Source organism: Ranitomeya imitator, chromosome 2, assembly GCF_032444005.1.
Source record: "Ranitomeya imitator isolate aRanImi1 chromosome 2, aRanImi1.pri, whole genome shotgun sequence".
Taxonomy (NCBI): domain Eukaryota; kingdom Metazoa; phylum Chordata; class Amphibia; order Anura; family Dendrobatidae; genus Ranitomeya; species Ranitomeya imitator.
Genome location: NC_091283.1, coordinates 364,686,942 through 364,699,956, shown reverse-complemented (window position 1 = coordinate 364,699,956; position 13,015 = coordinate 364,686,942). Strand labels below are relative to the sequence as shown.

Here is a 13,015-nt window from a genome sequence, read left to right as displayed (position 1 = left end):
GTCAAACATAGTGTTTGACAAGTGTGACCAACTTTTTACTATTGATGCTGCCTATGCAGCACCAATAGTGTAAGATAGAATGTTAAAAATAATAATAAAAAAAAAATCGTGATATTCTCACCTTCCGGCGGCCCCTGCAGCCTTCCCGATCCTCACAATGCTCCCGTTGCCAGCGACGCCTTGCGACAATGACCCCAGATGATGTAGCATCACACGAGACTGCTACATCATCACAGGTCATTGTCGCAAGGCTTCACTGGGAAAGTGAGCTGCCGGGAGCATCGCAAGGATCTGGAAGGCCGCAGGGGCCGCCGGAAGGTGAGAATATCATGATTTTTTATTCCCAGGGCCTGGAGGAGAGTCTCCTCTCCTCCACATCCAGGTACCATCAGCACATGATCGCTTACTTTGCGCATGGTGGGCATAGCCCCATGCGGAAAGTAAGCGGATCAATGCATTCCTATGTGTGCGGAATTGCTGCGATTCTGCACAAAGAATGAGCATGCTGCGTATTTGTCCACAATGCGATTCCACCGTGAAAAAATACGCAGCATTAGCACAGCACTGCGGAATCCCTTTGAATTCAATGGGTTGTGTTGTGTATGCGTTTTTGCGGCAAAAACGCATACAATCGGCAACGTGTACACATAGCCTAATAGTTTTCTAGGATAACAGAGTATAAAATACTTGTTATGGATGAGATTTCACCAACATTTCCACAACCCTCATTAGTGTGATCATACAGCATACAAGCCTCTGATGGCTCCGGTGATGCCCTGTACTACTGTAGTGCGGGGTATTATCTCTGCATGTCAGTGTAATACTAATGGCCCCATACACATGAGATAACTGTCGGCAAAATGATCATGTGGCTGACGGCAATCTCTCCTGACTCCCCCCATACACATCGACATTCGGCTGAGTCGAGTTTTCCTGTGGTCTATGAGAGCCATTAGCAGACTCCTCTAGCGAGAATTATCTGCAAGGATAATAAAGGGATCAGCTTCTGAAATTCAGCAGGCAAGATCCTTCTCTCACCTAATATTATCTGACTGGAGGCTCTGTTACACATTTGATGGCCTGCAGATCCTGCCAAAATCAGCAGTTAAGCTGACTTTAGTCTAATGTGTATGAGGGCATAGGAGGTATCTTATTGTACTTTGTCTCTAGCACAGCCTAACAGAGTTCAATACACTACAGGCTCAGAATCTATTATTAGCCTCCAGATTACAAAGCAATCCAGCAGCACACCACAATGGAGTAGTTAAAGGGCTTGTCCACTTCTACGACAATTCTTTCTTCATCAAAATGTTTGGCATCCATAAAATAATAAATCCTATACTCACCACCTATGCTGGCGCCCTGCTCCCCAGAGCTCTCGGGCGGTGTTGTCGCCCCATCAGCGCTGGCGTCACTGTCCCCACCTTTGGACAAATCGATCATGAAGAGGAAGTCCAGGTTGCAGCTGATCCCAGACTTCATGTTCATCTTCATGTTCTATTTGTCTGAAGGCAAGGACAGTGATGCCAGCATTGATTAGGCACCGGCGTCACGTGTCACATCACCGCACGAGACCTCCAAGGAGGAAGACTGCGGGAATGGCGCCAGCATGGGAGGTGAGTATAGGCTTTATTATTTTATGGGCGTCAAGCGAGGGGTATGACAAGAAGTTGTCCAAGTAGTGGACAACTTCTTTAAGGAGGGGCAATAAGCTGACAAGGGAGCCCCCAATTACTGACAACCTTCTCAATGCTGTGGTTGTTTTGGGCAAAGGTAAACGGTTAATCTGCTGGGATTATTGTCGTAGCCATGCTCACCCGTCTGTAGAGAGATTTGAGCAGAGCAGTCATATTATTGGGGTTGCAGTACAATAATTGCACAGCTCAGCAGACAGTATCACACATGAAATTATTAGATACACAGCTCAGCTGTCAGTATGATAGGATTAGATATACAACTCAGTTGTCAGTATGACACAATAGGATTGGATACACTGTTCAGCAGACTATCACACATGATAAGATTAGATATTTTTCTCAGTGGACTGTATCACACACACGATAGGATTGCATACACAGCTCATCAAACCACGAAACACATGATAGGATTAGATACACGGCTCAGTGGACTAAATCAGACATGACAGGATTAGATACACTTCTCAGTGGACTGAATCCCACATAGGATTGCATACACAGCCCAGTGAACTGTGGCACATGTAAGGATTAAGCACACAGCTCAGTAGGCTCATATATGATAGGATTAGATACCCGGCTCAGCTGTCAGTATCACATATGTTCGTATTAGATACATGGCCCAGTGGACTGTACAACATGTGATCTGATTGCATCATAGCTAAGCAATCTGTAAAACACATGATAGGATTTTATCAACTGCGCAGCAAACAGTAGCACACATGATAGGATTAGATACATGGCTCAGCAGGCTCACGCATGATAATATTAAATACACTGCTGAGTGGACTGTATCACACATGAAATTAGATATTTGGCTCAGAGTACTGCATCATATATGAAAGGATTAGCTATATGGCTCAGAGTACTGTAAAACACATGATAGTATTAGGTACACAGCTCAGCAGACAATTACTGTGATCTGAGTAATTGCCAATGAACGGTGAGCACAGAACCAGGCACAAGAGCTGCAGTGGTGGCTTTACTCAGTGACGTGTACTTGCCATTGGATGAAGTCATCGCCACAGCCTTGGTGCCTGGACCTAGTGAGCACTCACCAGTATTTACTGTGATGTGAGCACTGCAGCCGCAATGACATGACTGCTCCGCTCATATCACAGTAATTTTCAATAAATGTTTACCAGGTTCTGGGAAGCAGGGCTGCAGAGGTTTTATCATCCTTTCATCTGTACATGTCACTGTATGAAATCACCACTGCAGCCATGGAGCCAGCACCTGTGCTTACTGCTCACCGGTAATTACTGTGATCTGAATGCCACAATCATATGACGGCTCTGCTCAATTGAAAGTAATTACAGGTGATAGAAGGATATTTTATCCTAGCACATGTCCAGTTAACAGCTGAGGTAGCCACAACCAGGAATGTGGAGTCAGTCTGTGTTCATTTTGGTGGACTTGGAGTCGATATAAAATGGACCGATTCCGACTCCTAAAATATATAAATTGGGTACAGTAGTACAATGCAGGAAGTGCTGTAAATGTTTTCAAAAGAATTTGGGAAAGTTATGAAATGTGCTATAAATGTCTGTTCAATTCCTGATCTAAGTAATCCAGTGCTGTGGAGTCGGAAGTCAGGAAAATTGAGGAGATAGTCGGTGATTTGGCTTACTGACTCCACAGCCATGGCCACAGCATAGGAGATACAGTGGGACACTCACCTCAGTCTGCTATGCCCAAGAGCTACCATATTTGCAGTGTGCAAGTGTAATTCTCAGAAACTTACAAACCAGCAAATAAAAATGGCAGCTCCCAAAGACTGAGATAAAGTGTTAAAAAAATGTACACCATTTCATTTTATACACTTATTAATAAACTTTTTAACTTAAATTCAAAACATTGAAAAAATATTTATTTTGAGACACATTTCCTGTCAAATGGCTAAAACTTCTTCTGAGATCTAACTTGATAGAAGATTAAATCCCGGGGAAGATGGGAAACGTTCATACAGGCGGCTGGTGGTGATGGACTCAGTGACAGACTCCGGCCAGATATGTTTCTAGAGCCGTTGTAGAAGATGAAGATGTCGTCCTCATCATGAAGTAGTTATTTCTCGTGGCACGTGTAATGAATATCTCCTGCAGTATTGCTCATGCCGATTCCAGTGTCGGTAAATGAGACGAGAATTAGCGTTATGGAAGATGAGTCTATGAGAAACATATTCAGCTGCCGACTCCGAGGAAGAAACTGCTTCTTGTGTGTGTGACCTGAAATATATATGATTTATTAGTAGATGGAAAGAAAAAATTAATAATGTTGTCAGGGTCAAGACCCTACATCAGCCTCTATGTATTAGTAGCTATAAAGTAAAATAAAAAACAAAGTTTTAAAATAATCAGGTTACGTTCACAATTGTGTTTTCCCTTCCCCCATGACAGCACACCCGATAGAGGGGATCCTCCCAGTCAGGACAGAAACCCTACTGAAAATAAAAGGGCGGTACCTCTCCCTCGCTTCAGTTGGGTTTCCTGGCCTGACAGGGACCCTTGTGCTGACAGACAGCGGTTCAAGTTTTTTCTTTTTTACTCAAGTAAAAGGATCCTTAAAATCTGCCCTAAAAAAAGAAAGCAAGAAGTACCATAAAATCCTCACAGATTCTGAAGCCTCTCCTGGTGGGGACTGCCTTGAGAGATCCCCGTCTCCCACCTCCTCCTCTTTCCAATCCTCAGACTCCTCGGACAGTGATATTGGAGGCCATCCGTGTTTCCCAACCGAGGATATGGACAGATTGATTAAAGAAGTCCATTTCACAATGGGTTTTAAAGAGGACAAAACACCTAGATCCTTGGAGGATATTATGTTTGGGGGTTTGGAGGAAAAGAGGAAGCGTACCTTCCCAGTTAATTCAATGGTGAAGGCACTTATAGATAGATAAAGAGTGGAAGAAACCAGAGAGGTCGGGTAGCTTACCTTCCTCTTCTAAAAGGAGGTACCCCTTCGAGGAAAAAGATTCCGAGAGTTGGGAAAAAATCCCTAAAATTGATGGGGCAGTGGCTAGGTCCTCTAAAAAATTGTCTCTGCCCTTAGAGGACTCTGGCGTGCTAAGAGACCCACTGGACAAAAAGGCAGATGGGTTCTTGAGGCACACCTGAGAGGCAGCAGCAGGGGGCTTGAAACCAGCAATAGCTGGGACGTGTACTGCTCGCTCTCATGATCTGGCTGCAACAAGTTACCAAGCTGAGAAATAAAGTTCCAAGGGAGGAGATCTTAGCTAACATGACTCTGGTACAGGGGGCAGCATCCTTTTTAGTGGACTCCTCAGCGGACTCCATAAGATTGGCAGCCAGAGCAGCAGGCCTTTCGAGTGCAGTGAAACGCGCAATATGGCTAAAAGGGTGTCCGGATGATTTACCTTAAAAAACAGACTCTGTTCCATCCCGTGTGACGGTCAATTCCTCTTTGGGCAAAAACTAGAGGATATTTTGGAGAAAGCCTGGGATAAAAAGAAGGGTTTTCCCCGTTTCCATCCTGAAACCAGGAAACCTTCTTTCCGGAGAAGAAAATTTAATAGAGGTCGTCTCTCAGGAGAAAGGAAGAGTTGGGACTTTAAGGACAAAAAGGGATCTGGTTACACGTTTAGAGGGCTCTCCACGTCTTCAAAAAAATCAGGTCAGAGGTAGGGGAAGGCTCTCTATTTCCACAGTGGTTGGGTTCTAAATATCATCAGAGACGGCTTAAAAATACATTTCATCCATCCACTCCGACAGACCTTTGTGTTGACACCTCGCAGGAAGTCTCAGGAGGAACAACTAGCCCTGGAGATAGAGGTCTTGGGACTTGTACAGAAACAGGTTCTACAGGAAGTCCCGAGGCAAGAGGAAGGAAGGGGATTTTATTCCCCCCTCTTATTGATACAAAAGCCGGACGGTTCTTAGCGAACCATTGTCAATCTTAAAAACCTCAACCAGTGGGTAGAAAATTCCTCCTTCAAAATGGAGTCAATAAACACAATGGTAAAAATGTTATTCCAGCACTGCTTCATGGCGGTGATAGACTTAAAGGATGCTTATTACCATATTATAATCCATCGGGATAATCAAATGTACCTGAGGGTAGCTCTATGTATCTAGGGACAGATCAGGCACTACCAATATGCAGCCCTTCCATTCAGTCTGTCTACAGCTCCAAGGGTTTTTTACCAAGGTAATGGCAGAGGTGATGTCTTACCTTTGTTCTTGGGACATAGTTATCCTGTACTTGGACGACTTCCTCACAGTAGGGAGGATGGGAAAGTCACTGTATAGATCAAGTAAAAAAAGGGACTTCAACTCTAACGGAGCTGGGATGGGTGGTGAATACTCTCAAATCAAAATTAGTACCAAAAAAAGTACAATCCTTCCTCGGGTTGGTACTAGACTCCGAACTCCAACTCTGCCTTCTGCCAGAGAGCAAAATTGTCAAGATAAGGGGTTTGTTTCTGTCAGCAAAACAGCCCATAATGACACTGAGAAGGGCAATGTCACTGCTAGTCTCTCTAACATCTTGTATACCAGCAGTGAGATGGGCTCAGTTTCACCTAAGATAACTACAGTGGGAGGTCCTGTCAGTGCAGAAATAATTAAAAGGACATTTGGAAGGAAAAGTTCATCTTTCCTTGATCGTCAGAGATTCCTTAACCTGGTGGACTATAAGAAAGCATTTAGCATCGGGGGTAGAGTGGCTAAGACCAGTGGAAGATATCATCATGACCGATGCGAGTGATACGGGATGGGGAGCACATCTAAGATCACATGTACAGGGAACATGGTCTTCTCTATAAAAAGTTCAGGGTTCAAATATAAAGGAGCTGTGGAAAAAGACATTTTCTTCCCATGCTTCGTGGCCGCTATACCTGGGTTATGTCAGACAATCGAGCAGTGGTAGCCTACATCAACCGCCTGGAGGGAACGAGATCCCGTACTCTTATGGAGGTAGCCAGTGTCCTGTTTCAGTTAGCAGAACAACACCTGTTATCCCTCACTGCACTTCACATAAGAGGTGTCGAAAATACAAAAGCAGACTTCCTGAGTCGCACGGGATCGAGACAGGGAGAATGGTCCCTGAACCCTCGAGTTTTCCAGCAGATAGTACAGGCCAGGGGCAAGCTAGTGATAGACCTATTTGCCACCTCACACAACAGAAAGGTCAGGAATTTCTGCTCTCTAAATCCGTCAGAAAATCAGTTTGTGGTAGATGCCCTGCCCATACCCTGGAAATTTACCCTGGCCTACGTGTTTCCCCCGATAACAATGATTCCGATGATAGTGAGGAAGATCAGAGAGGATCAAGCAAGGGTGATCCTCATTGCTTCATTCTGGCAAAGGAGACCGTGGTTCTCCCTTCTATGGCAGATGTCAGTTTCTGATCCATGGATTTTGCCAGAGGCTCCGGAGCTACTTACCCAGGGGTCAGTATGCCACTCTCAGGTGAAAGGCTTCCATCTGACAGCATGGAATTTGAGAGGGTGTTACTGAGTCGCTGGGGGTTCTCTCCAGGGCTAGTCTCCACCCTGTTGAAGAGTAGGAAGCCGATTACATCTAGAATCTATGGTAGAACATGGAGGAAATTTTTGGAATTCCTGGGTCAACATTTGGGGGAGGTGGCGCCATTGGGGCTTATTCTAGAATTTCTAGACAGGATTACAACTTGGGTTAGCAACTAGTACACTCAAGGTTCAATTTTATATAATTGTAACCTAGCATCCAATAGGTGGGTGTCCCTTTTGATAAAGTCCTGTAGTAGATATTGACCGGTTATAGTACCGAAAATTCCTACCTGGGATCTAAATCTAGTTTTAAAGGCGCTAACCAAAGACCCATTTGAGCCCTTACAGGAATTGTCACCAAAATTCCTCACGCTTAAAACAGTGTTGCTAGTGGCCCTAACATCAGCCCGTAGGGTAAGCGACTTACAAGCCTTGTTTTTATGCCCTCCATACACTCAGGTTTTTGAGGACAGGGTAATTCTAAGACCAGATCCTGCCTATCTCCCCAAGGTAGTTCTTAAGTTCCATTGGAGCCAGGAGATCACCTTGCCATCTTTTTGTAGTAACCCTACAAATCCAGGGGAGGAAAAATTCCATACGTTAGATGTAAGAAGGTCCATGTTACGTTACATGTCTATGACTAGTCCGTGGAGGAAAGATCAGTCTCTATTTGTAGCCTTCCAGGGTAGCAGAAAGGGGTACTGTGTATCTAAATGTACCATTGCCAGATGGATCAGGGAGGCCATTAGTTTATTTATCCTATTCTGTGAGTGGCGCGCCGGTTCCTGAAGGCATCAAGGCTCACTCCATCAGAGCCGTGGCTACCTTCTGGGCAGAAAAGGCAGAGGTATCAATTGATCAGATATGTAAGGTTGCTACCTGGTCCTCACCATCCACCTTCTTTAAGCATTACCAACTAGATCTGTCCTCCTCTGCTGATTTAACCTTTGGTAGAAGGGTGCTGCAAGCGGTGGTCCCTCCCTAAGGTTTTTCATTCTCGAAAAGTCTCTCAGGTGTGCTGTCATGGGAGAAGGGAAAACAAGGCTACTTACCGGTAGCCGTTTTTTCCGGAACCCATGATGGCACCCGTATATTCCCCCCTTTTCAATCTTTTGGTGTGCACTATAGTTTGGGTGGGTTAGTTGATATGATGTGGTGATGGTTTTGCCATGTGTACTAACCAGGGGGGCCTCTCATGCTCTGTAAACCAACTGAAGTGAGGGAGAGGTACCGCCCTTTTATTTTCAGTAGGTTTCCTGTCCTAACTGGGCGGATCCCCTCTCTCAGGTGTGCTGTCATGGGTTCTGGAAAAAACGGTTATCGGTAAGTGACCTTGGTGTTTTTCCTGCATTTTTTATGCAAATTAAAATCTGCATTTACAGTACCAGCAAAAGCTATGAGATTTCAGAAATCTTATGCACACATATGTTTTTTTTTCCTAACTGAATTGGAGAATTGCTGCGTTTTGTGAAAACTGCAGCATGTCACGTCTTTCAGTGTTCATGCAGTGTTTTTTTTCACCCATTGAAAGCAGTAAGTGCAAAAAAGCAGCAGAAATGCAGGTATTGGGTTTTTTTGGTGCGGAGAACTCAGGAACAACAGGCAGTAAACTGTCAGCATAAAAAATGCAGCAAAAAAGCGTATCAAACCCTGCTTCTTTGCTGCCAAGAGAGCAGCAAAAAGGCAACATGTGAATATAACCTAAAAGTAAACTTACATTAATGATCCCCCACTACTCCTGTGCCACCACTGTTTGGGTCCCCCACCAGTATCTGTATTTCCTGGTCAATTCCGATGAACATTTGATCCCTCCATTCAATCAGTGGCCGAATCAGTGACCAACATAGCCACTCATTGGGACCATGGAGGAAATGTATTCATAAACCAGTTTGTCTAATGTTCCAGTCCATACGAGACAAAGAGAATAAAACATCTACATGTTCCATCTCCTGACATGTCTCCCCTTATTATCACCAGTAATTGTATTATTACATGGGATTCTTTATGATGTTACATCAGCTCATCTTCTTCTCATTCAGATTCTAACAATATCGGATCCTCTCAGTGGAGATTTTCTATATAAAAGAACTTTCCTGATTGACCCATTAAGGATGGATAGGGACAGGGACAAGATGGCAGAGAGCCTATTACACCTCACCCTAGAGATCCTCTTCCGGCTTACTGGAGAGGTGAGAGATTCTGATGACGTCACATTACATCATTCTTATCTATGGGAATAACAAATGGACAGAACTGGAGAGGTGAGGACTCTAGAAATGTCTGTAGTGAGATTTATTAATGTGTCTCTCCTTAACCAGGATTACACAATAGTGAAGAAGACCTCTAGTGAGCGCTGTCAGACCCCTGTGTCTGAGGGATGGGGAAGACCCCAGAGCCCAATCACGGGGCCTCCACTTCATCCCTGGATGAATGAGGACATCAATGAACAGAAGATACTAGAACTCATCTACAAGATGATTGAGCTGCTTACTGGAGAGGTGACACTGCTGTGAATACTGGGACGTTACAAGGTAACACTATGAAGGGACCTGGGGGATGATGGTATCATTGTATGTGTCAGGTTCCTATAAGGTGTCAGGATGTCACCGTCTATTTCTCCATGGAGGAGTGGGAGTATTTAGAAGGACACAAAGATCTGTACAAGGATGTCAGTATGGAGGTTCCCCAGCCTCTCACATCACCAGGTAATAGACCGGACTGAATACACATGACCTATAATTATCTGTATGTAAAGAATAAATTCAGTCCATGTATGTGTTTCCTCCAGTTCCACCCTGTAAACGGACAACACCAGAGAGATGCCCCCATCTTCTCCTTACAGAGGACTATAAACAAGAAAATCCCAATTTTCCTCAAGATCTTCAGGTAGATGGAGAGGTGACATGAGATGTCCCCTATGATGTGTAGATGGCTGTGAATGTCTTGTTTTATCCACCAGTATTATGTTTTACACTTGTGTAATGAGAACTGTGGAGATGGTAGGATTAGAGCTGATCATAGATGTGACTTCTCCATCTGTCTTTTCCAAAATTTGTTTCAGGTTAAAGATCTGACCCATATTTATACTACAGAGACATATGTGATGGGTGATAAGTGGTGTAAAGAGGAGATTCCTACATGTGAAAACCCAGGTGAGTAGTAACCACAGAGAATGCGGAGAAATCACAGATTATTCTCAGATACTGGGTGTGGCTGCTTTATTGGCGATGTAGTCCAACCATTTCACAATCAAGAGGTCACTGTTCTACTAAACCAATCCATGGTCCTCCATCGGAAACTATCCCCGTTACTTTGGGCATTGTAAATCCCTTTGTTGGAGTGAGACTGGTTTTAGTTAGAGCGTACAGCTCAAAGGATCCACCTTAACCTTTGAATTAGAAGATGTTGACCCAAAGCCGATCAGATCTCTAAACTGAAAAGCCAAATCACAACGTATGTAGAATGTGCTGACCACTTAGAAAATCATCGTAAGAAAATTATTCAGTAATCCGTATGGTGGGCCTTGCTTTTATGAAGAGACACCAGTCCATGTGTGGTGAGAGACAAATGTGATTTTTTTTTTTTTTTGTCTTCAATCTTTTATTTTTATTTTTATACTAATATATAAAAACTAGAGACATAAACACAAGAGAATGCAATTATCATTTTTAATTATATTTGTTGTTAAACTCTTTCCCAACCTCCACTTACTCAGAGAGGAGAACAAAAGAGTAAAACCTTTAATCATTTATTCTTCCACACATTTCCAAAACTCTTTTTGTTTATATTTTTCCCATGTACTAATATATTACAACTAGAGATGAGTGGATTGATCCGAGAATGATCAAGTTTGAGTCGAATTTCCTGAAATTCACAATTTCTTGCAAATTCAAACATTGTGAGATTTGATTCATGGTTTCCAAAAAAAATCTTGCCTGCCACCATTTTCCACACTGATGAAGCATCAAGAGAGAGTTTATTTAAGTTTTCATTGCCGCAATGGCTTCCTCATCATTCCTGCAGCTATGATATCTAGCAGATTATCATACCTTGTACAGTGGTGGTCAGTACCATAGCCATTACAGATAATCTTTTCCCAGTCGAGCACAGTTTGTATGGCAAAGTCATTGTCCATGTGCAAAGTCAGTGCGTAAGTCTCTCTCTTCTTTAGAGTCTAAGCTGTTATGGTCAGCTGAGTTCTCTCACTTAAATACTGTACAGTGTAAGCTCTTCTACCCAGTGGGGTCCTCCCTCTCTTGTAACGTATAAATTCATATGGTCAGTGGGGTTCTTTCTCTGCTGTAGAGTGTAAACTCTTCAGGTCAGCAGTGCCCTATCTCTTTCCAGTATTAGGATTCGCACATAGCTTCTGTCAAACACCAAAGCGCCTGGATGTGTCAATATTTAGAGCTAATAAAGTCTTCTGAAGCAATAGTTGATGTCTTCACATGCCTGTGTCAACAGATACAGACAAATGTCCCAAGGACTGGACAAGATTTGTGTTTATTTCTATTCCAAAGAAGGGAGATGCTACGGACTGTGGAAACTATCGGACTATTGCGCTCTTACCTCATGCCAGCAAAATGTTACTGAAGATCCTACAAAGAGGGCTAAAGCCATACTTTGACAAAGAGATGCCAGAGGAACATGTAGGATTAAAAAAAGGCAAAGGCACAAGAGATGTGATTTCTAATTGTAGATGGATAATGGAAAAGGCCAAAGAATGCAACAAGGAGAACTATTTTTGCTTCATCAACTACAGTAAAGCCTTCAACTGTGTTGATCACCAGAAACTTTGGAAAGCCATGAAGTATATGGGTGTGCTGAACCATCCGATAAGCCTCATTAACGACTTTTATATCAACCAAGAAGCAAAAGTCGGAACGGAACACCGCAACACTGCATGGTTCAAAGTAGAGTGAGGCATCAAACAAGGCTGCATACTGTCACCATTTCTCTGCTGGCCGAATCATCAATAATCTTAAATACACAGGAAATACAACACTGATAGCAAGAACCTTAGATGGAATGAATTACGGTGTGTCAAGCTGGAAAGCTCGAACATGGGACTGCTACTCAACATAAAGATATTGTCTACTGCCAGGTACTAACGGGATACATTTGAGATAAACAGGTATGAACTGGAAGTTGTAAACGGCTTCAACATACTCGAATCAATGATAACTCAAGATGCAGTAACGACACCTGAAATCAATAGAATAGCTGTGGGCAAATCAATGAAGTCACTGAACATGGTCTTCAAATCAAGGAACATCTTACTGGCGACAAAGACACAGCTCGTACATAGTTTGGTCTTTTCTGTGGTAAAATACGGATGTGAAACCTGAACGATAAAAAACAAGATAAAAGAAGAATCGCCGACATCGGAATGTGGTGCTGGAGAAGAATGTTATCAATACCATGGATGGCAAGAAGATCAAATAAATCAATTTTCGAACAAATGAAGCCAGACATGTCACTCAAAGCAAGGATCACCAAGCTAGGACTTGCCTACTTTGGATACATAGAATCATAGAATGTTAGAGTTGGAAGAGACCTCCAGGGTCATCATGTCCAAACCCCTGCTCAATGCAGAATTCACTAAACCATCTCAGTCAGATGTCTGTCCAGTCTCTGTTTGAAGACTTACATTGAAGGAGAACTTGCCACCTCTCATGGCAGCCTGTTCCACTCATTGGTCACCCTCACTGTCAAAAAGTTTTTTCTAATATCTAATCTGTATTTTCTCCCTTTCAGTTTTATTCAGTTGCTTCTCATGTTTCCATGTGCAATTGAGAATAAGGATGATCCCTCTATACTGTGGCATCCCTTCAGATAT

General features: G+C 43.3%; 1 protein-coding gene across 1 annotated transcript in view; it reads left to right on the top strand.

Moving 5' to 3' along the window:
• Nucleotides 1-13,015, top strand: part of LOC138666584 (zinc finger protein 585A-like) — a 62,951-nt gene that overhangs the window by 626 nt on the left and 49,310 nt on the right. Inside the window, exons 2-6 of the mRNA XM_069754785.1 lie at nt 9,216-9,365; nt 9,495-9,674; nt 9,758-9,881; nt 9,965-10,062; nt 10,238-10,328. Of these exons, the coding sequence (XP_069610886.1) occupies nt 9,216-9,365; nt 9,495-9,674; nt 9,758-9,881; nt 9,965-10,062; nt 10,238-10,328 (643 nt within the window). The remainder of the gene's footprint in view (nt 1-9,215; nt 9,366-9,494; nt 9,675-9,757; nt 9,882-9,964; nt 10,063-10,237; nt 10,329-13,015) is intronic.